The sequence below is a fragment of the Mustela lutreola genome, chromosome 10 (genome assembly GCF_030435805.1).
Source record: "Mustela lutreola isolate mMusLut2 chromosome 10, mMusLut2.pri, whole genome shotgun sequence".
In the NCBI taxonomy this organism is placed as follows: Eukaryota; Metazoa; Chordata; class Mammalia; order Carnivora; family Mustelidae; genus Mustela; species Mustela lutreola.
In genome coordinates this window covers 10,982,013-11,004,585 of record NC_081299.1, presented here as the reverse complement: position 1 = coordinate 11,004,585, position 22,573 = coordinate 10,982,013, and the positions used below count along the sequence as shown (strand labels likewise).

The 22,573-nt window shown below is 52.3% G+C and overlaps 1 protein-coding gene across 2 annotated transcripts in view; it reads right to left on the bottom strand.

Moving 5' to 3' along the window:
- The window catches only part of PLEKHM2 (pleckstrin homology and RUN domain containing M2), a 38,182-nt gene extending 15,609 nt beyond the window's left edge, over positions 1-22,573 (bottom strand). For both annotated transcript variants that reach the window (XM_059135020.1, XM_059135021.1), the window contains exon 1: positions 21,803-22,573. In XM_059135020.1, the coding sequence (XP_058991003.1) occupies positions 21,803-22,558 (756 nt within the window). In that variant the 5' untranslated portion in view covers positions 22,559-22,573. The remainder of the gene's footprint in view (positions 1-21,802) is intronic.

The window sequence follows — 22,573 nt, the reverse complement described above, 5'->3', positions numbered from 1 at the left end:
ATACAAGAACACTCATCTCAGGTCTAAGCTTGGCACAGGACTGACGTGGTCTCAAGTGTTTTCTGGAGGCCGTGGTCGAGACAGCAGCAGCAGGCCGCATCAGCCGCACCAGCAAGCACGCGCTCCTGGCGGGAGGCCAGCCATTCAGGGCCCACAACAAAAATAGCCTCTCTTCCCCGTGGCCCCGGGTGAGCCCAGCAGCCCTGCTGGCCGGGGATAGACCCCAGTCCTGCGGGGTTGCCCTCCCTCCTGCGAGGCGGGCAAAACGGGCGTGGGAGGAGGGTTCCTAGAGGCAAAAGAAAGCCAGGAGCCCAGGCGAACGGCCCAAGTCCCTCCCAGAGATGGCAGGAGGTGGTCTTGCTCACTTCAGTACTGACAACACGGGTGTCTGGCATTTTCTTCTTCTTTCTGAAATCAGAGAGTCTTAGATGATAGAGCTGGCAGGATATTTCAAGATCTGGTGAACTCCCTTATTAAGAAAGCAAAATGGGGACGCCTGGGTGACTCAGTGGTTAAGCCTCTGCCTTCAGCTCAGGTCATGATCCCAGGATCCTGGGATCGAGCCCCGAGTCGGGCTCCCTGCTCAGTGGGGAGCCTGCTTCTCCCTCTCCCACTCCCCCTGCTTGTGTTCCCTCTCTTGCTGTGTCTCTCTGTCAGATAAATACATAAAATCTTAAAGAAAGAAAGAAAGAAATCTCACCCATTTTCTTGATTTTAAAAGTAGCCACACCTGCCACAATCCCCAAGAGACAGGGAAGAGCGATAAGACTGCACTGGTTTTGTTTAAATAGAGAAGGGGGTTAAAAACCAGTAGAGGTTAAGCTCCTCACTACGAAGGTCAGGGGGGGGCGAGACTTGGGGCTCAGACACCGTTCTCGACTCAAGAGACCTTTACAACAATCACTCCCAAAACAACATTTACTCACCACAGAAACTCAAGCAAGATAGAAGTGTGTGTGAAGTAGAAAGACCTCCTGCCCCCCGCTCCCCACTGTCAACAGCTCGAACGTGTGCCCTCCCAACACGCTTCCTGCATATGCAGACTTAAAATTTTAAAAAACCGAAACCGGGTCACCCTCTACTCATTGTTCCCAAACGTGCTTTTTCTTAACAACGTCTGAAGCATCTATTTCCGTAGCATTACATACCGAGCGACTGCATTTTTCCAGGGCCACACGGCACACTAAAATAGGATGCTGTTAGCTAACGGCTGCTGTTTCCACTTCTCTGATGCCGCACGATACCGCAGTGAACCCCCGTGGGTCCCCGTGTGGCTACGTCTGTGTGGTGAGTGCTTACAACAGACCTGCAGACCTTTTAAAATGCTGGATCGATCTGCACTCTCACGGTGTCGGCTAATCCTGGTATAATGAGTCTAATTCTTGGCAGTCCAACTGGTGAAAAACAGTACCTAATTGTGTGTATGTGTGTTTTTAAGATTTTATTTTAAGTACTCTCTATGCCTAACGCGGGGCTGGGAACTTACAAGCCTGAGATGTGGAGTCTCGTGCTCCTCCCACTGAGCCGGCCAGACGCCCTGGAACCTGATCATTTAAATTAGATTTCTCTCATCACCAGTGCAGCTGAGCATTCCTTTTTTTTTTTTTTTCTTTTAAGATGTATTTATTAGTAAGAGATAGAGAGCAGGGGAAGTGGTAGAGGGAGAAGCAGGCTTCCTGCAGAGCAGTGAGCGCAACTCGAGGCTGGACCTTGGGATCACAACGACCTGAGCCTAAGGCAGGTGCTTCCCTGACTGAGCCATCCAGCCATCCAGCCGAACATTCTTAGCCGTTCCTACCACCTGTTTCTTTTCCCGTGAGCTGCTGGTTCAATCCACTCCGTCTTCATCTACTCGCCTCTTTCCTGATGGTCTGCCAGAGCTCTTTGCTGGTGGAGGATTCAATCCCGTGTGTTGCCTTGAACTATGTATTATTCTTGCCCCGAGTCAACTAAATTTTGCTTTAAATTTTGCTTATAGTGTTTTTTTGTCCCACGGAGAAACGTCTGTGTTTTAGGTAGTCAGATCTGTCAGCCTGGCCTCTCCCGGCTTCCTATCGTCCCCAGGCCAACACTGCAAAAGTACTTCTATCCCTCTATCGCTTTTTCGGCATTTATTTAGATCTTCACTTTTCATGTGGCGTGAGGTCAGGATTGAGCCTTATTACTCTGTGGGTGGAGAACTCATTTCTACGTTTATTAATGGTCACTGATTGGTGCATCTGTCTGTCACCTATCAAGATTATTTTAGCCAGCCCACTGCCAATTCCTGAGGAAGTCTCTGGTTTTTAATTATTTTTACTTTATTCATCATTTTGATTGGGCAGAACAAATCCACCCCACCCCTCCCAACTACTGTTTTTCAAAACTGTTTTGACTATTCTGGCACAATCTTTTAGAATCAAATTTCAATACAGTTCCTTTTTGGATTTGGAGTAGAATTATACTGAGTCCAGAGAAGATCTGGGTGGCGGCGGGAGGGAGGCGGGACACAGTATCTTTACAACAATAAGTCTTCTCGACCAGGGACATGGAATTTTTCTGCATTTAAGCAGGTCTTCTTTTCTGTCATTTGGCAAGTTCCACAGCTCTCTTCCAGCAGGTCTCACACCTGACTGCAGGTGGGTTGCATTCATAGGAGTACACTACGATTTAGGGAACGGTCTGGCAACGAGGTGACCACTCTCGCAGAAAGTACAACAGAAAGAGCGTGTAACACGGTGGTGAGAAGTGGGGGCCGTGGGCATGACGTGGGGGTGCAAAGCTTGGTTCGGCTACAATGGAGTGGAGCGCCTTTGGCAAACTGCACAACTGTCCTAACTCTCATTTTTGCTCATCTGTAAAATGGGAGAGAGCTGAGCGGTCTAGGTTAGCAGCCGCTAGCTTCATGGGACTAGTTACATTTAAATTACTTAAAATTAGACACAATTAACAATTCAGTTCTTCAGTGGCACTAGCCACCTCTCGGATGTTCCATAGCCCCAGGTGGTTGAATGGCTACTGGACAGGACAGTGCAGCTGTAGAACATTCCCTCCTCGTGGAAGTCCTATTGAATGGTGCTATTTTGGGGAAAGGAATGATACAAAGCATGCAAAAGATTTACCATTACGTTCTGGTAAGCATCAAGCATTCAGTAAATATTAGCCAAGCTTATTAAGAATAATGAAACCATTTTTTAAAAAAGATTTATTTATTTAGCGGCGCCTGTGTAGCTCAGTTGACTAAGTATCTGCCTTCAGCACAGGTCATGATCCTGGGGTCCTGGGATAGAGTCTCGTGTTGGGCTCCCTGCTCAGTGGAGAGCCTGCTTCTCTCTCTCCCTCCGCCCCCACCCACCGCCTGCTCTCTCTCAAATAAATAAATAAAAATCTTAAAAAAAAAAAAAAGATTTATTTATTTGAGAGAGAGGGAGGGAGAGAGAGACCGTGAATGGGGGAGGCAAAGAGAATCTCAAGCAAACTCCCCACTGAGTGCGGAGCCTGACACAGGGCTCGATCCCAGGACCTTGAGATCATGACCTGAGCCAAAATCAAGAGTCTGACGCTCAACCGACCGAGCCACCCGGGTGCCCCAAACCCATATTCTTAGGGAACTAGTCACCAGTAACCAGTAACACAGCACTTGGCTGACCCTAACAGCAGAGGCAAGTAAGTGCTCTGCTCTCGGGAACGACCATTCTGTTCACTGGCTCGCTTGCGGGGATTCCAAAGCCTACTCTTTATTTATTTTATTTTTTTTTTAAAGATTTTATTTATTTATTTGACAGAGAGAGAGATCACAAGTAGGTGGAGAGTCAGGCAGAGAGAGAGAGAGAAGCAGGCTCCCGCTGAGCAAAGAGCCCGATGTGGGGCTCGATCCCAGGACACTGAGATCATGACCTGAGCCTAAGGCAGCGGCTTAATCCACTGAGCCACCCAGGCGCCCCCAAAGCCTACTCTTTAAACACCTTCTCACGGCAGCTTGATAAAGATTTGCCATGATCTGGAGCAGCCTGCGGGGGTTCAGTCATTAAGTGTCTGCCTTTGGCTCAGGGCATGATCCTGGGGTCCTGGGATTGAGCCCCGAGTCAGGCTCCCTGCTCAGCGGGAAGCCTGCTTCTCCCTCTCCCACTTCCCTTGCCTGTGTCCCCTCTCTCACTGTGTCTCTCTGTCAAATAAATAAATAAAACCTTAAAAAAAAGCTTTTGCCACGATCTCAGGGGAGAAGGTGTTCTTGATCAGTGCTGCGGCCCAGCTCGGCTCCTGAGAGGAGGAAGAAGGAGAGAGGGAAAGTCTATGAACCTAAGACGAAGAACTTCAGGAGCTGTGTCCACGGCTCAAGCTCAGACTTGGGGAGCTGGGTCAGCAGAACGCGACATAAAGGGGAACAGCGAGGAATTCTTCCTTCCCCGCGGAGAGGCCGTGGCCAGGAGCCCCTCACCGCGCCCTTAAGATCGGCAGGCTTGGGGGCGCCTGGGTGGCTCAGTGGGTTGAGCCGCTGCCTTCGGCTCAGGTCATGATCTCAGTGTCCTGGGATCGAGCCCCGCATCGGGCTCTTTGCTCAGCGGGAGCCTGCTTCTCTCTCTCTCTCTGCCTGACTCTCCACCTACTTGTGATCTCTCTCTCTGTCAAATAAATAAATAAAATCTTAAAAAAAAAAAAAAGATCGGCAGGCTTGGAAAGAACGGGGGAGTGGGAAGGAAGCCAACATCCCATCAACAAGGGCTCTGGGGCAACAGAATGTAGGGAATGAGGATAATGAACGTTTAGGTCGGCCTGAAGCAGTTTCCAACCTGTCTCCCCAAGGACTCCTCATCACGCGCGACACGTGCTGCTGGAGCTGACGCCAGGTAGGGTTAGCACCCGCTTTTATCAAGTGCTTATTACAGACACCGGGAAGCGCAGAGTGGGTAAGAGTATGGGTTCTGGGGTCAGACAACCTGGATCTGGGCGTGGGCTCTGCTGTTCACTCACCACGTAATGCTGGGCAAGTGCTTTCACCTTCCTAAACTCAGTGTCTGCATCTGTGAAATGGGCTTAGCAATGGTACCCTCCCTATAGGCTGCTGTAAGGGTCAGATGATATTTACACTGTTTTTATCCTGTGATGATGACACACTTTACCAACACTCTGCAATCATCACAGCAATTGCATAAAGTAGGTCACAGAGCTAGTAAGTGGCAGAGCCAGATTGCCTCAATCCAGGTCTTTCTACCCGGGCTCAAGATCCCTGAATGAATAATGTGTATAAAATGTCACCCCCCCCCAAAAAAAAAAGTCACGCTCTGATCTAATGTGCTGCGGGAGAACCCAAGAAAGAGCAGTGCGGTCTCTTTTTTTCAAGCCACAGAACTAAGCTTTTTCACCAGGGGGTGGAAATGAGCTCAGCGTCTTCTGCAGGAGCTCTTCTTCTTGGAAGATGGACTAAGGAGAAATGCCAGTGCAACCATTTTTAAGAAAAAAGCTTGCCTCTGACTCTCACCATGCTTTTGCTCCACACTGGCATCTTCCCAGCGGTGAGGAAGCGTGCTGTTTGGCTAACGCAAGCCGCAGTTGCTCCAAGAAGCGATCTTTCCCACTTCTGGGAAGAAATACATCCTGTTCATGAGATTCCCAAGTAGTTCTGAGTATTTCCTTTCTGTCTATGTAGATTTGGGAGAGAGGTGGAAAGCGTCAGAGCAGGGGCCACCAAACTATGGCCAGTGGGTCTGCCTCCTATTTTTATAAATAAAGTTTTATTGGAACACAACCATGTCATGTATTTCTGTATTATCTACAGCTGCCTTTTTTTTTTTTTTTCCCCTAAGTAATCTCTACACCCAACCAAGGGCTTGAACTCACGTCCTCGAGAGATCAAGAGTTACGTGCTCTTCCAGTTGAGCCAGCTTGGCACACAGACCTGCTTTTGTGCTACGCTGGTAGCATTGAGTAGATGCCAGAGACACTGTGTGGCCCAAGGAACCTAAAATGTTATCTGGCCCTTTACAAAAGAAGTTCGCTGACCTTTAGATCTAGAGCCTTGAGAAGAGGTGGCAAGGCGTGCACACCTGTGACGGGCTGGGCTGAGAGGTGTCTCTTGCCCAAAGCAGTTCAGCAGTGACCAGAGGGAAGGTCCAAGCCTTGACGATTCATGTATTTCAACAAGTATCTCCTGAGAACCTACTATGTGTGTATCAGATAATCATCTTACACAGAAGTCCCTGCCCTTGTAAAACTTACATTCTGGTGGCAGATGGAGATAACTATGTGCATATACATAACATCATGTTCAGGAGTAAAAATGTTATAAAAATAGGAAAATGAAAAAAAAATTTTTAAAGGAAAATGCAGGGTCTAGGGACTCTGTTATAAATATGGGGTCTGAGAAGATCTAGCTGAGGAAATGACTGGGGGAGGAGTTATTCTTGTTAGAGGGGCAGGAGGTGCAAAGGTCCTGAGGCAGGGGCAACAGTAAGGAGACAGGTGTGCCTGAAGCTCAGGACGTGATGATGTGAGTGGTTTAAGATGAGGTCAGAGGGCAGCCAAGGGCCACATCGTGTCATACGGGACATAATAAGAACTTCATATTTTATTACCAGTTTGACGGGAAGTTATGGGAGGCTGAAAACAGGGACTTACCATAGTTTAATATATATATTACAAGGCTGCTGTACCTTCCGTGCTGTGTATACACAGACTCTGGGAAGCCATGGTGGGGGCAGGGAGTCTGGCTGTAGATAGATAGTGGAGGCTTGGAGCTGGCTGTAGTGGCAGAAGTGGGAAAGGGTCAGGTTTAAGATCTCATGTGAAGGTGGTGCCCCAGAGATTTATTTATGGATTAGATGTGAGGTATGAGACAAAGGAAGGTGCCAGGACGATTCTAAGGTTTTCGGTCTGAGCAACTGCATGGGGGTGCCATTTCCAGGTCAGGGGGAGTTCTGCTCTGGACATAGTAAGTTCAAAACACGGCTCAGATGTCTACGTGGAGATGTCAAGCAGACGGCTGTGTAAATGGGTCTGGAGCTCAGGGAGAGGTATTTAAAGCCGTGGAATCGGACAAGGTCACCCCAGGAGTGCGGGAAGCACGGCTCCCGAGTGCCGAGCCAGGACACGCCAACGTAAGACCGGGGTCCTCACCCAGTCTGCAAAACAGAACCACTTGGAAAGAGGAGAAAAAGAATCATGCCCAGGCACCTTCCCAGATCAATTAAAGCAGGAACTTTGGAAGTGGAGCCCAGGGACCAGCATTTTTTAACGCTCTCCAGGTAATTCCAAGGTCCAGCCTGGCTTGAGGATCACTGCTTTAGACTGGGAAGGTACAGCCAAGATGCGGGTAGAAAATCTGGACTGTGTGTGCTCCAGAAGCCAAGTGAAGAAAGCTTCCCAAAGGAGGGAATGGTCTTTTTTTTTTTTTGAAGACTTTTGTTTTTTAAAAAATTCTTAAGTAATCTCCACACCCAACATGGGGCTTGAACTCACAACCCTGAGATCAAGAGTCCCATGCTCCTTCAACTGATCCAGCCAGATGCCCCAGGAATGATCCCTTCATCCGGGTCATAGTCCCATGAAAAGGGAGGTGCTGGGAACCCCGAGCAATGTGAATGGGGCGCCTGGGTGGCTCAGTAGGTTGAGCGTCTGACTCTTGGTTTTGGCTAGGGTCATGATCTGAGGGTGGTGACACTGAGTCCCACGCCCAGGGCAGACTGCTCGGGATCCTCTCCCCCTCCCTCTCCCTCCCTCTCTGCTCCTTCCAGGGCTTGCACGTGCATGCTCTCTAAAATAAATATATTTTTAAAAATTTTAAGGTGTGATAGTGGTATTAGGTTATGTGAGAAAAGAATCCTCACCTTTGAGCAATGTTTACAGAAAAATTCATGGATGCGTGGGATCTGCTTCAAAAATAACAGAGGGGGGCGCCTAGGTGGCTCAGTGGGTTAAAGCCTCTGCCTTGGGCTCAGGTCATGACTCCAGGGTCCTGGGATCGAGCCCCATATCGAGCTCTCTGCTCGGCAGGGAGCCTGCTTCCCCCCCACCCTCTCTCTGCCTGCCTCTTTGTCTACTTGTGATCTCTGTCAAATAAATAAATAAAATCTTTTTTAAAAAAGTAACACAGGGGTACAGTTGAGCTGTGGAGAGACTTCAGCTCACCTTACTGCCTACTATTAGTTGGAGGGAAGAACGAGCGGAGGACGAGAAAGGGTGGACGGACGGAGCGGAGGAGACGTTAATACAGAAAGCTCCTTTGACCAGTCTTGTCAAGAGCGGCCAGAAAATGGGAGCGGAGTGCAGGAGAGGAGTCCTCCAGCAGGAAAGACGGGATAGCAGTCACGGCCCCAGGGGAGGGCGGCAGGGATGGGAACCCAGATACAGGTGGGCTGGTGTGCTCGAAGGTGGCAGAATGAACTGTGCCCGTAAGAAGGAAATTTTAAAATAAGCAAGGTCCTTAACGATAGAGAACAAACTTAGGGTTGCCGGAGGGAGGCGGGTGGGGGAGGAGCGAGACGGCTGAAGAGCATTAGAGGAGGCGGTGATGACCACTGCGTGTTGTACAGAAGTGATGAATCACTGAATTCTACTCCTGAAACCAACATTGCCCTGTATGCTAACTAAACTTTAAATTAAAAAAATAAAAATAATAAAAACAAGCAAGGTCAGCTGAGAATGAAGAGAGGCTTGAAGATTTAGAGCAATTTTTTTAAAGCCACGGTCTCCCTAAAGTCCTCTAAGTCAGGCATGTTGCCAGACCACACCCCAGGTCGGCCACGCTGCTTGCCTTTCCCTGCTCCTGATTCTTGGGGTACACCCAGGCACCAGCACAGGGGAGTGCTGGGCTCAGCCCACCCACTCTCTCAAAGCCAGGGGGACGGCGGGCAGGCTGAGCACCCTGGGAAGACCGGCCATCACGAGGCCGTGCCAGCCCCCGTGACTGCTGGGAAATGTGGGTGGCGCACTCCAGCAAGCCAAGAAATGCCTGACTCAGGACATTTTAATTAGGGTTAGTCCCGTGCTCTGCTCTGAGCTGCAGCCGGCCTTCTGCGTCTTCTCTCTCTTACGGACCCATAACCGAGAGACGGTTTCTATTTCTGCGGCTGGTCCCGAGAAAGCCTTCCAGAACTGGTCCCTGATAGGTTAACTCAAAGATGGCTATGAAACATTATAAATGGCCCGAGGAAAATAAAGACGGTCACAGGGGTCCTTCCTCCTCTCTCCCTGGTCAGTCAACCCCAAGGGCGCCGTGATGCTGCCCAGCAGAGGGACGGGAGGTCCAGACTCTAGCAGCTACCTGCTCACAGGCTGCACTGGGCGGGGCGGGGGAAGGACTGCAGGAGGGTCCCCAGCCCTGTATTTACAAAGCAGGATAAACATGCCTGCCCCGACAACGGTAAGGGGGTCCACAGGGTAGGACAGACACAGTGAACTGCCCAACCGCTGCAGGCTCCCTCCCGGCTTAGCACAGAGCGTGCACACGGCTCAGGCGGGAGAGACCGGCCCCTCCGACCCCGGCCGGCCACCCTGCTCTCTGGGAGACAGTGGCAGCCCTGAGGGCTCCTTGGAGACCACGTATATTTAGATCAGGATGTTTAGAACAGCCTCGCACACCACGTCCGGGAGGGGGAAATCCAAAGGCAGGGAAACCCCACGGAACGAAGCGAGGGACTGCCACCTGTCCTCAAATCACCTCTTTTACAAATGAAATCCATCATGGCCCTGGGTTCAGGAGCTGAACTCGAACGCAGAGCCAGCCTGAGCTGCAAGACCCCGCAGGGCCCCCGAATCCTCCGGCTGCCTCTCTCTCTCCCCAGCTGCTGCTGCTGCCGCTGCCGGTGCACTCTCGGGGAGGGATGAGCCTTACAGAAAACGAGGGGGCCCTGCCTGCCTGGCCTTTGGGATTCTAGTCACAGTGAGTCCTGCGGGGTCACACTGGCCCTGGGGGCCTCACGGACATTCACTCTTTGTTCCAAAGCGGAAACTCGGAGCAGAGGCAGAGGTCAAGCCATGAGCAACCATGTATCGCCTTAGCTTTGGGGTTGGAATGGCCCTAAATCCTGATTCCTGAACTCCCCTGGGAGGGGACCCCACCGTGGCTCATCCATAGCAGAGACCGCTGGAAAGGGGTCGATGTGGTCAGAACTACTCAGATCCACCCAGGGAGCCCAGCATCACAGGTCCCCACCGGGACCCTGCGCTAGCAATCCGCACTGGCTTCAGGCACAGACTTGTGGATTTGAGAAGGCCCGTGCTCACCGTCCCTCCCCACAAAATAAACAAGTAAACAAATACACAAACGAGGCAGGCCAGCTGGAGTCTTAGGTCTTAGCAAAACTTCTTAAGAATAATAATGTCTGGGGCGCCTGGGTGGCTCAGTGGTTAAGCCGCTGCCTTCGGCTCAGGTCATGATCTCAGGGTCCTGGGGTCTAGTCCTGCATCGGGCTCTCTGCTCAGCAGGGAGCCTGCTTCCTCCTCTCTCTCTCTCTCTGCCTGCTCTCTCTGCCTACTTGTGATTTCTCTCTGTCAAATAAATAAATAAAAAATCTTAAAAAAAAAAAAAAAGAATAATAATGTCTGATCCAAGGACTAGAAGGTCTGGGCCAAGAGCATGTCTGCAGAGAGGCTCCGCTGGAATCACGACAAGGCTGGGACTGGCCGGGTGGAAGGATTCCAGAATCTAGGAGCAGAAGGACCCCTAGAAATCACCTGGGTACAAAGCGAAGTTTCCTGGGGTGCCCTGCATTGTTGGGGGGAGTCAGAGTGAGGCTAACAGTGAATGCAAGTTTGACTAAAAAAGCAAAAAGAAAGGGGGTACCGGGGGGGGGGGCTCAGTCAGTTAAGTATCTGCCTTTGGATCAGGTCATGATCCCAGGGTCCTGGGATCGAGTCCCGTGCCTCGCTCCTTGCTCAGCGGGGAGCCTGCTTCTGCCTCTGTCTGCCTCTACCTGCTGCTTATGCTTGCTCGCTCTCTGTGTCGAATACATAACTAAATAATTTTTTTAAAAAATTAAAATTAAAAAAAGAAAAAAAGAAAGAAAGTCAGGCTACTGAATGTGCTGAAGATCAGAAGAATGATCTGATCCTTACTTTGCTGGCAGGAGAACGGGGCCCAGGGTGGTGAAGGTGCTTCCTGCCTCTTTTGGCTTCGTGCGGTGGTCCTTGTGCCTTACTGTATCATCTGGGCCCGGAAGGAGCTGTTCTTGGAGCTCCTTCTGCTTCCATCGCCCCCGGGGGTAAGGCAATAGTCAGGGGTGCCTGCTGTAACCATCTGGGAAGTGCTCATCCCCGCGTCTTACTGAGAGGGGCCTTGGGCCATTTCCAGGGCTCTGCAGAAGGGGAGCTGGGGTTGGGGACAAGGGCAGGAACACCCTTGTTGCCTCCCTCCTAGACAACATGAGCGTGTCAGCAGAGGTTTGGGCCCACTGGGTGTCTGCTGCTCCAGCAACCCGGGGCCACCTGCAATGTTTCTGACTTACTCCTCTAACTTTATTTTATTTTATTTCATTCTTTTTTTAAGCAGGCTCCACACCCAGCGTGGAGCCCAACATGGGGGTTGAAATTATGACCCTGAGATCAAGACCCAAGCTGAGATCGAGAAGCTCAACCAACTGAGCCCCTCAGGCGCCCCATGACTTAACTGTCCTAATTTTATTTTATTTATTTAGTTTTTTTAAAAAGTTTATTTATTTATTTATTTGACGGAGACCACAAGTAGGCAGAGAGGCAGGCAGAGAGAGAGGGGGAAGCAGGCTCCCTGCTGAGCAAAGAGCCCGATGTAGGGCTCGATCCCAGGACCCTGGGATCATGACCTGAGCCAAAGGCAGAGGCTTTAACCCACTGAGCCACCCAGGCGCCCCTTAACTGTCCTAATTATAAAATCCCTTAGCCTGAAAAGCACTGCTTTCCCAATGACAATTACGGTAGATTATGGAGCCAGAAATCACTGCTACGTAAGAACCAGAGACACAGCAGCTCAGAAATGCTCGGCCTGGTTTCTTGGAAGGCATGAAAAACCCTGTCCATCTGTCAGCTCCTCTGCCCGGGAGAGGCTCGTGCCCAGGCTGGGTGGCATCCTAGGGCTGACTGGCCCCATCTGAGTCACCATGCGGGGTGTGCTGTTTGTTTACCATGAGCCTGCACTGCTTTGTAAGCAAAAGGAATGAAATCAATGCTTCTTAACCATTTATTTGCAACTAAATACACCCAATTAGAAGGGCTTTCTTTCCTACCGCCCAAATCGCTAACTCACGGCCCCTTTGCTGGAGAGTCGGCAAGCTCTCTGCTTTTTTGGCAGCTCTGTGGAAAGATATGGGCAGGAAGGGGGGGGTGCGGGGAGAAAAGGCTAAAAAAAGCAGGTACTTGCATTATCCCCGGATTTCATCTTTTGTGTGTGCTTTCTCTGTGTGTTGGAACAGTGAGAGCAGAAGGGGACAGGCCTGGCTGGGCAGGGAGCGCGGGGGTAATTTGATGGAATATGGTGTCCAAGAGTAGTTAAGTGCCTCCCCTTCCTGGAGAAGGAGTGTCCCAGCCACAAGGTACTGCAACTGTCCTGCTTCCCAACGCAGTAGGGGGCTCACCCTGTCACGGCGGGACTGAGAGTAGGGGTCCTTTCAAAGTGGGGACGAAAGTGGCAGGTGTCTCTGCTGAGGTGGCTAGGCAAACACCACAGCCCTAGAAGCCGGCCAACGGCCCGGGAGGACGTGGCCCATGCTCTGTGCCGCACTTCGGCCCCTGGGACAGAGGCAGGCCCTGTTGCGTCAGGGGCCGCGTTCCGTGGCATGTGTGGCCCTGACAGGAAGAGGAAGGGAGTTTCTCGAAGACTGGTTCGGTCTTTTAAAGCCTGGGAGCCTCACTGGTTTTGCCTTCAGCTTTCACTTCCCCTCTCCTCAGCTGTACCTGCAACAGGACCTCTCCAACGCGCCCCGCACCCGACGGCCATTTTGTTGCCCCAGAAAATGCCATCAGGTCACCGTCTAAATCACAATACTGGTGATTGTGCGACATGTCAGAGGTTCACGATGTAAATACAGGGTCAGGAAGCATGACAACAACTCCATGGGTTACACACTCATACTGGCCATTAACGGACACGGGGACAGCTGTGTAGACACCCAACCCACTGTGGGTCGCCGACTGTCTTCTCGGTGGGTCCTGCTCACTGCTGGTTCCCAGTGACTGGAGGAGTCACTCAGCCAACAGCTGTCCAATGAACACACGGTTTTAAGGAGGCCTGGCCTACACAACTGACCCGAGAGGATGGATTATCTGTTGTAATTTCAAGACAGACATCATGGGGACGGAAAAGGCCCAGAGTAATGGAAAGAGCAACAGCCAGAAATGTGGGGCAAATCCAGGTCTGCCCCCTTATGGGCATCAGAATCTGGGGCAAGTTTCCTCTCCAAACCTCATTCCACGCCGGTATTCGATCGGGCTCACGGCCTAGCCTGTGAGTGTGCCGCAAGCCGGGCGCGGGAAATGTGTGTAACCAGCAGGGGCTGAAGAAACTCAACGCAGGGATTCGTCGGGTGCTACTACCCTGCTACCTCTCGTGTACTTGGCCATTTCATGTCGCGGTGGTCTGTGACACCCAAAATAAAGAACCTAGGGACAAAGTGTGAACAGAGATTGACTACATACCAAAATTAACTTTAGAGATTTTTGCAGATGTCAAGGTTACACTAGTCCTTTCCTTGTTCTCAAATATCATTGCGTTTCTTAGAATCTCTTAATCCCAACTCTTAAGCACAGTTATCCAGGGAGGAGAGCTGATTCTAGGACCCTTCTTTCCTTCCTTCTTGATTCTTTCCTTCCTTCCTTCCTTCCTTCCTCCCTCCCCCATCACTTATTTCAGTGATCTCTACACCCAGTGTGGGGATGGAGCTCATGACCCAAAGATCAAGAGCTGCATCTCGTGTGACCGAGCCACCCAGGTGCCTCTAATACTTCCTGATGTTTTGGGGGGGGGTTGTTTTTTGAGAGAAAGCATGCATGTGTGCACACACGCACAAGCACTGAGGAGGGGCGGAGGGAGGGAGAGAATCTCAAGCGGACTCCTCACCTAGTGCAGAGCCTGATGCAGGGCTCAATCTCACAACCCTGAAATCATGCCCTGAGCCGAAATCGAGAGTCAGACACTTAATCGACTGAGCCAGCCAGGCGTCCCCTTCCTTATGTATTTCTATAATGCTTGTGAAGCATTCAAGAAAAGGGGGGAACAATAGGCTGCCAATATATAACACAGGGGACCATGGTTGTGTGGCAGGACCAGCTACTGTGCAAGATGGAGGACGTGCTCTCAGGACCCTGGATGGTCATGGTGAGCAACAGAACAATGACCCGAACTTCCAGCTCCTGCCAAAGGCACTCTCCCTGAAACTGCCCTTATTCTCCTGCCTCAAAGGGAAGTTCTAGAATGTTCCCACCTTAAGCAAGCAGCCAGAAGGACAGAGCTGGAGAGGAAAGTTCACCCAAACCAACGAGCCCTGCTGTCTCGTGTGGTCGCTCCCCCCGCACTGCAGGTCCCAAGCTCAGACACCTGCTGCTTGGTTTCTCAGCCAGGCCACCTGGGAGCAGAAACCCACTGCGTTCTCAGACCAAAGGGCCCCGCCAGCTTCAGTAAAGAGAGGGCCCAGGGTATGCCTCGATGGGATGGACGGACCCCCAGTGTCTCAAGGCTTCAAACAGAAACCTAATGTTAGAGAAGCACTTTGTAAAAGGAAAACCATGTCCTCAAACTGAACGGGCAGGCCTTGGGAAGGGCAGCGACCGCTTATTATCCCACGCTGGGCCTGGGCAGGATCACTCATGGGGTCGGGCGCACGTTCCCGGGCTTCCCTGCGGGGAGCCTTCGGTTCCCTCACTGGAAAGGCTCCATTCTGTGAGAGAGGAAAGGAGCACAGAACAGTCAGCGCCAACATTAGGACACAGGCAGGGGGAGAGGGATCGAGGAGAAGCAATCCTGACCCTTAGTACCGCGTGTGCAGGTGTTTTCTCTAGAGCTCGGCCCCGGTGAGTCAGGTCACTGGGGATTTTCAGAGCTCTTAAGACTTTTAAACTCTTCAGAGTTTTTCCATGAAGCCAGAGAGCACAAAACTATTGATTGAAACCCAATCATCAATATATTTCCCACATATACAGAAACACAAGAACCTGTCTAGAAATCACCTGCCCTCGCTAATCTGCAGTGAGCTCTCCAACCTAAGCTATCTGAGGGATGGGAAAATGGTGAGGCGCGCCCACCACCCCTGCCAGCCTCTTCGGCCGCACTCACAGGCCCAGTGGGACAACACAGCTGCGGCTTCTTCTCCAACGTGAGCCGAGCCCCACCAGGAGACCCAGCCTGAGCTGCTGGGGCAGCACGTGTGTGCTGGGCAGGAGACCCGGGTGAGGGGAAGGTCTCCTGACCTACGAACATTCGTTCCCTGGATGGCTACTTTACTAAAACCCAGGGGCGCCTGGAAGGCTCAGTCAGGTCATGATCGCAGGGTCCTGGATGGAGCTGTCAGGCTCCCTACTCAGTGGGTGTCTGTTTGTCCCTCTGCCCCTCCCCCACTCATGAGCTCTCCCTTTCTCAAAAAAATAAAACCTTAAAAAAAAAATCCACATATCTGCCTTATTTAGAGAGAGCCAAACCGGAGCCGAGGAGACAGAAAGCAGAGGTCATTTACTTTTTATTTTACACATTTCTGAGCTCTTTGTGTGCTTTTATTTGTTTATTTATTTTATTTATTAAAAGATTTTCTTTATTTGACAGAGAGGGCGAGAGAAGGAACACAAGCAGGGGGAGTGGGAGAGGGAGAAGCAGGCCTCCCGATGAGCAAGGGGGACTGATGTGGGGCTCCATCTCAGGACTCTGGGATCATGACCCCAGAGGAAGGCAGATGCTTAACTAACTGAGCCACCCAGGTACCCCTGTTTGTGTGCTTTTAAAAATAACTACTCGTATTTTTAAAAAAAGATTTATCTGTCACAGAGAGAGCATGAGGACGAGCAGGGGGAGCAGCAGGCAGAGGGAGAGGGAGACGCAGACTCCCCGCTGAGCAGGGAGCCCAATGTGGGCCTCCATCCCTGAGATTAGGACCCAACCCAAAGGCAGATGCTTCATGACAGAGCCCTCCAGGCTCCTCACAAGTACTCATTTTCTTAGAACACCATCTCATTCTCTTACCCTAGTCAGTGTCCTTTACTGGATGCCACATCACCTCCTTAGGCTGGTCGCCTCTGGTCACCTCCTCCATACAGCAGATCCCCCCTGCCAATTCTCTACCCCAGGAGCTGCCATTATAGTGCCTTCATACCACCAACCAGGATCTGAAATCATCTTTGTATGGTGTGTCTACTAACGCATCACAGCGTCTCTCCCTGAAACACCCGCGGCTCGAGGGCAGGGATCTGATTGGCCTTGCGAACTGCTACCCCTGCCCTCCTAGGGCCTAGGACCCTAGGAACAGATGGGGAGGGGGCAGCGCTCAGTAAATACTTTTGAAAAACAAAACACAAGGACTTGTGATGGGATTTACCAATGTCCATATTCATTCCACAAGCCTGATATGATACACAAAAACACAGCTGCCACAGAGATTTGATTACCTACAGGCCCATCTCACTGATTGCTTGGAAGGTGACCCATAGCCTATGCTGATGAGGATTTTTCTGCTTTTTTTTGTGTGTGTGTGTGTTTTAAAGATTTTATTTATTTATTTGACAGAGAGAAAGAGCACAAGCTGTGGGAGCAGCAGGCAGAGGCAGAGGCAGAAGCAGAAGCAGGCTCCCCATGAAGCAGGGAGCCTGATGCAGAGCTTGAACCCAGGATCCTGGGATCATGACCTGAGCTGAAGGGGGTTGGTTAACCAACTGGGCTGCCCCCGTGCCTCAATGAGACTTTTTACACTCGCTCTCGGGCACATATCCACAGTACAGCCCGCCGAATGCAGCCCGCTCCTGTCCATAAGGGCTTAGGGAACGTAGCCGCTCTCCTGTGTGGGGGAAGGTCTGTGGCTGCACCTGACTAGAAGAGTAGCACTGAGAGGCTGCAACAGAGACCAGGTTGGCTGAAAACCACCTGGATTTTATGGAAAAGTCTGGCAAAGCCTGAGCCCGAAGAAAATGAGAAGAGTCGTCTGAGGTTTTGACTGCAGGGCCCACACAGGCGCTGGCCTGGCAGTAGCTGGTGTCTCAGCCCGGGGGCACGCTTAAGACTGGTCTGTCACCTCAGAAGACCACCCGATGTCCCCACGTCCTCGGGGATGTTTCCGCTGGTCCTTCTATCCTCAATGGCTGCTTCTGCTCTTTCTCCGTAGAAACCAATCTGTCAAGACTCAGATAAGCCCTCCTTGTCTGGGGGTTTCTCCTTGCTCTAGTGATTTTTTTTTTTTTTTTAGATTTTATTTATTTATTTGGCAGAGAAAGAGAGACACAGAGAGAGGGAACACAAGCAGGGGGAGCCGCAGAGGGAGAAGGAGACTCCCCGTTGAGCAGGGAGCCCCATGCTAGGCTCGATCCCAAGACCCTGGGATCATGACCTGAGCCGAAGGCAGATGCTTAATGACTGAGCCACCCAGGCGCCCCACTCTAGCAATTAAAAAATATATATATATTTTATTTATCTATTTGAGAGAGAGAAAGGGAGAGGGAGAGAGAACACGCTTGCACTCAGAAGAGAGGGAGAGGGAGAAGCAGACTCCTGGCTGAGCAGGGAGCCCGATGCATGCCGGGCTCAATCCCAGGACCCTGAGATCATGACCTGAGCCAAAGGCAGATGTTTACCTGACTGAGCCATCCAGGCATCCTGCTCTACAGATTTTTAAAATTCTCCCTCCAACCATCACACAAACCGCTGGGGGACAGAGGCTGCTTCTTACTCATACTCCGCGTGTACGCCTCCAACACACTCCTCCAAAACAAAACAGAACTCTCGTAAAAACCACTGCCTTGGGGCGCCTGGGTGGCTCAGTCGGTTAAGTGTCTGCCTTCTGCTCAGGTCATGATGCCGGGGTCCTGGGATCGAGCCCCGCATGGGGCTCCCTGCTCAACGGGGAGTCTCCTCCCTCTGCCTCTGGCTCTACTTGTGCTCGCAAGGGCGCTCTTTCTCTCTTTCTGTCAAATAAATAAATAAAATCTTAAAAAACCATTGTCTTCCCTCCCCTGGAGAAGACGGTTTAGCAGAACCACATGCCAGCTCAAAATGCCAGCGCGGTCTTGGGCTCGGACAGCTCCCCGCACTGTTAACACGTCGGCAACCGCAGGCTTCGTTATCTGCGCCTGGGACGTTTCTGCCTCCTCTCCCGTTCCAGAACCTATGGAACCGGCTTTTCATTCAACTGTACTATTAAACTCTCCAATTCTCTCTAACCCCCTGAACCCTGCCTCCATATCAAAACACAGGTTCCCCTGGGCCCCGGCGGGCTAACAGCCCTGTCACCTCTCCTGGGTTAGAGCCCCTGCTCCTTATCACAAAACCTGTGAAGATGACTGAACTCAACAAGACTCCTTGGGGAGAGCGGCTACGCCTGGGGGTGTGGTTCCGGAGAGGAGGACAAGGGAAGCTTTTGGGTGACAGTGGCGTTCTGTTTTCCGATGGGCGCTGGGCGTGTACGTGTGTTCACCTGGTGAGAACTCATTCAGCTGCACACTTAGTGTAAATACATTCTATTTTCTGCAGGTATATTCTGCTTCAATAAAAAGTTCTAAAATACCCTTTGCCTGGGCACCTGGGTGGCTCAGTCGTTTACCTGTCTGACTCTTGGTTTAGGCTCAAGTCATGCTCTCAGGGTCAGGGTCATGGGATCAAGCCCCACGTGGGGCTCTGAACTGGGCATGGGACCTGATTGAGATTCTCTCTCCTTTCCTGCTGCCCCTCCCCCTGCTCTCTCTCTCTCTCTAAAAATAAATACATCTTTAAAATACCCTTGGCAAATATAGTAACACACAATGGATCTTTTCTGTTGCAGAAACATACAACTCATTTTCTGCAGGCAACATCTAAAAGGATGGGCAAGACCATTTTACTAGCAGCAGGGCGAATGGAAGAAAAAAAGACAAAGCACTATCCAGGAGCTAAATAACAAATTTCGGTGAGACTGGTGTTCAAGGACAAATGTGACCCCAAGGCCACCAGCCCTCACTGCCCTTGGCCTAAGCCTATCCCATTGGTCTTAGGAGCAGATACTCTGGTTCAGAAAACCAAATGCCCTTCATGATGCAAGAATACAAAACAGTTCCCTGAAACACAGCACACAAAGAAAGAGGGTACCAAGTCCAAATGATGTTGTATAACAGCCCTTAGGTGGTAAGGCACTTAGCCATCTTCAGAACCTTGTAGAAGGAACTGGCTCTCCCACAAACAGAAAAAGCTAGGGCTTGTGCTATGGACTGAATGTCTGTGTCCCTCCCCTCCAAATTCGTAGGCTGAAATCCTACCCTAGGGTGATGGTATTAGGAGGCGGGGCCTTTTGGAGGTGCTGAGGTCACGGGGGTGGAGCCCTAATCAAAGACATTGGGGCGGTCCCCTCTGCTTCCCCCAGGTGGGGTCGCAGGGGAAGTAAGCAGTCTGCAGAGGGAAGAGGGCCCTCATCAGAACCCAACCACGCCAGCCCCCTATTTGCAGACTTCCAGAATTCAGACCGGCCAGTGAACACCTGCTGTTTACAAGCCACTCAGTCCTTGGGAGCTTGTTACAGCAGCTGGAACAGACTCAGACAGCTCAACTAAGGCTGGGTCGAGCGCCCTGCTCAACATTCTATATACACTCTCGTTAAATTTTCACAGCCTTGATTTTATCCCTGCTTTTATAGATGAGAAAAATGAGGCATAGAGAGGTTCAGGAACCTAAGGTTAAAGGGCTGCTAATTGGCAGGACACGCAGCCACGCTCCAGAATCCCTGTTCTTAACCATGAAGCTAGAGTCTAGAGTCATGCCTTTGGTTGTGATTTACCCGGGGATGGCTTCCTGGTTGCTCCTGTGGGACTTCTAGCTTCAAGCGTGCATTACAGCTCAATAAAACGTGCTTAACTGACGCGCAGGATTACAAGAAACTTGACAAGCGCTCTCAACTCCTTCCTAAACGGCAGCCTGATCTACAGAGTGAATCTCTGTTTTGAAAAGATTCATGCTTACAAAAATGGCAGTGTCCGTGTCTACCCGCTTTCTACCAGAACTTTCCCCCATTTATTTGTTGGAAATCCAGAGACAAGACACTTGGCTCACCTGAAGCCTTTATCAGCCCAGATTAGATTAGAAGTGTCAGCAGTCTCCCTTTCTCCTCCATTATGAAAGATCTATCGCTTTTTTTTTTTTTAAGATTTCATTTATTTATTTGGCAGAGATCACAAGTAGGCAGAGAGGCAGGCGGGGGTGGGGGGAGCGGGGGGGGGGGGCGGGAAGCAGGCTCCCTGCTGAGCGGAGAGCCCAACTGGGACCCTGAGATCATGAGCTGAGCAGAAGGCAGAGGCTTTAACGCACTGAGCCGCCCAGATGCCCCAAGGTCTATGGCTTTCAAACAAAGCATTTGCTTAACCTGAACTCCTTAAGTTAGCAAAAACTCTACCCCAATTGCATCAGCAAAGCTCAGGAAAAGTAAATAAACAAAACTTTTGTCCCATGTCTGCAATGTTACTTTTAGTTATGCTTTTAAGAAGAACATTTTAGTAAGCTCATTTTGGATCTACTTTTCTTTTAAGCCACATCGATCTCAATGAAAGCTAAAACTGCCAGTCTATGTCGCTTTTGAGGAATTTACGTGTGTGGCGGGGCTATTTAAATATAATAGCTGATTTAATGAATCATCTTCATGTTGGTTTGTTGAGTTAAAATTATCTGATGACCCTTTCCTCCCCCCTCTAAATCATTCCCAGTTTCTAAAACTATCAGGTGAGAAGGAACTCAAATTGGGGACAGGGAGCAAGATAAATATTTTCATTCAACCGCCTTCCTCAAATAACTGTCAATTCTGGTTTGGTTTAAGAAAATAGGACCAGGGAGCCTGGGTGGCTCAGTGAGTCAAGCTGCCGCCTTCTGTTTGGGTCATGATCTCGGGGTCCTGGGATGGAGCCCCGCATCAGGCTGTCTGCTCAGCGGGGAGCCTGCTTCCCCCTGTCTCTCTGCCTACCTCTCTGCCTACTTGTGATCTCTGTCTGTCAAGTAAATAAAATCTTAAAAAAAGAAAAAAGACAACTGGACCTTTTCCAGATAAGCTGACTTCCTCACACCTACAGTGACACGCTGTTAATAAGCAGGGTTTTTTTCTACCTGGAATTGGGGCAATGATGTCTACTGCAGGAAGCCCCAGACAGCAGCAGAGTGTCTGTGTGCCACCAAGTTCCATGGGTCACCACCCAAACTGCAGTCCCCAGGCACTTGGGGTTCTCGGTCAAAGCCCTGAAACTGCCATCCTTGAGCAAGACCATGCAGGGAACTTCCCGGGGCCAGAGGCGGCGTCACCTAGAACCCCGAGAAGCGGCGGCTGCTCACGCCCCGCCGCCGCCGCGCCCCGAGGAGCCGGGGCCGCGGTGCGGGGACCGGCGGGTCGCGGCGCCACGGAGTGACGCAGGGCCCCCGCCAGCCCCGGGGGAGCTCCGCGGATGCTGACCTCAACTTTGCTCTTTACAAACAGCTCGGAGGCCGCCGCACTCACGTGAGCTGCCCCGCTTCCCCCGCAGCGGTCCCCCGGCCCCCCGAGGTCGCGGAGGCGAAGGGCGGTGTCCCCGAGTCCCGGGGACGCGAGGGACAACCCCCCCCCCCGCCGCCACCTCCCCGGCCCCGGCGAGCGACCCCCGGCGGGGGAAGGAGGGAGTAGGGGGCGCCGGATGTGGGCTCGGCAGGGGTGGGGGGCTCCGGCCGCGGGGCGCAGGCCGCGCTCACCTTCTTCACCGACAGCGAGATGTTCTCCAGGATCCGGTCCTTCACCTCCCGCGGCTCCATGGCGCCGCCGCTGCCGCCGCCGCCCCGCCGCCGCCGCTTCCCGCGCCGGGGGCCCGGGGCCGCCGCCAACCGCTGCCGCCGGCCGTGCGGGGGCTCCGTCGTGCCGGCCGCGGGGCCCGGCGCCCGCCGCCCCGCCCTCGCCTCGCCCGGGCCCTCGCTCCGCCGCGGCCCGGCGGCTCCGGAGCGCGGCCGGCGGGGAGGAGGCCGCGGGCTGTGCGCGGCGGCGGCGGCGGCGGCGGCGGCGGCGGCAGCGGCGGCGGCGGCGGCAGGAACTGATGTCAGGCGGGGCGGCGCCAAGGCCGGCGGTCGGGCTGGGGCGTCCGCGCCCGGAGACCCGCAGCACCTCCGGCTGCCGTCCCCGGGCCCCCCGGCGCCCGTCGGCCCCCAGCCCCTGCGGCCGGGGACCCCGGACTCCCCCACAGAGCCGGGGCCGCCGAGCCCCAGGCCTTGTCGGCTCACAGCCCCTCGGGCCGGGGGCCGCGGAGACCCCCGCAGCCCGCCGACCTCAGGGTCCGCCAGATCCCCGCAGACCTTGGGCCCCTTCGCCTGCTCTTGCCAACCCACAGACCCGGGTCTCCCGAGGCTCCTCCGCGACCCCGAGCCCCTCCACCCGCTCCGGCCGGGGACCTCGGAGGCCCCCACAGATCCCAGGGATCTGGAGAAGCCGCCGCCCCCGTCCCCGCCGGCCAGAGACATCCCCTCAGCCCACAG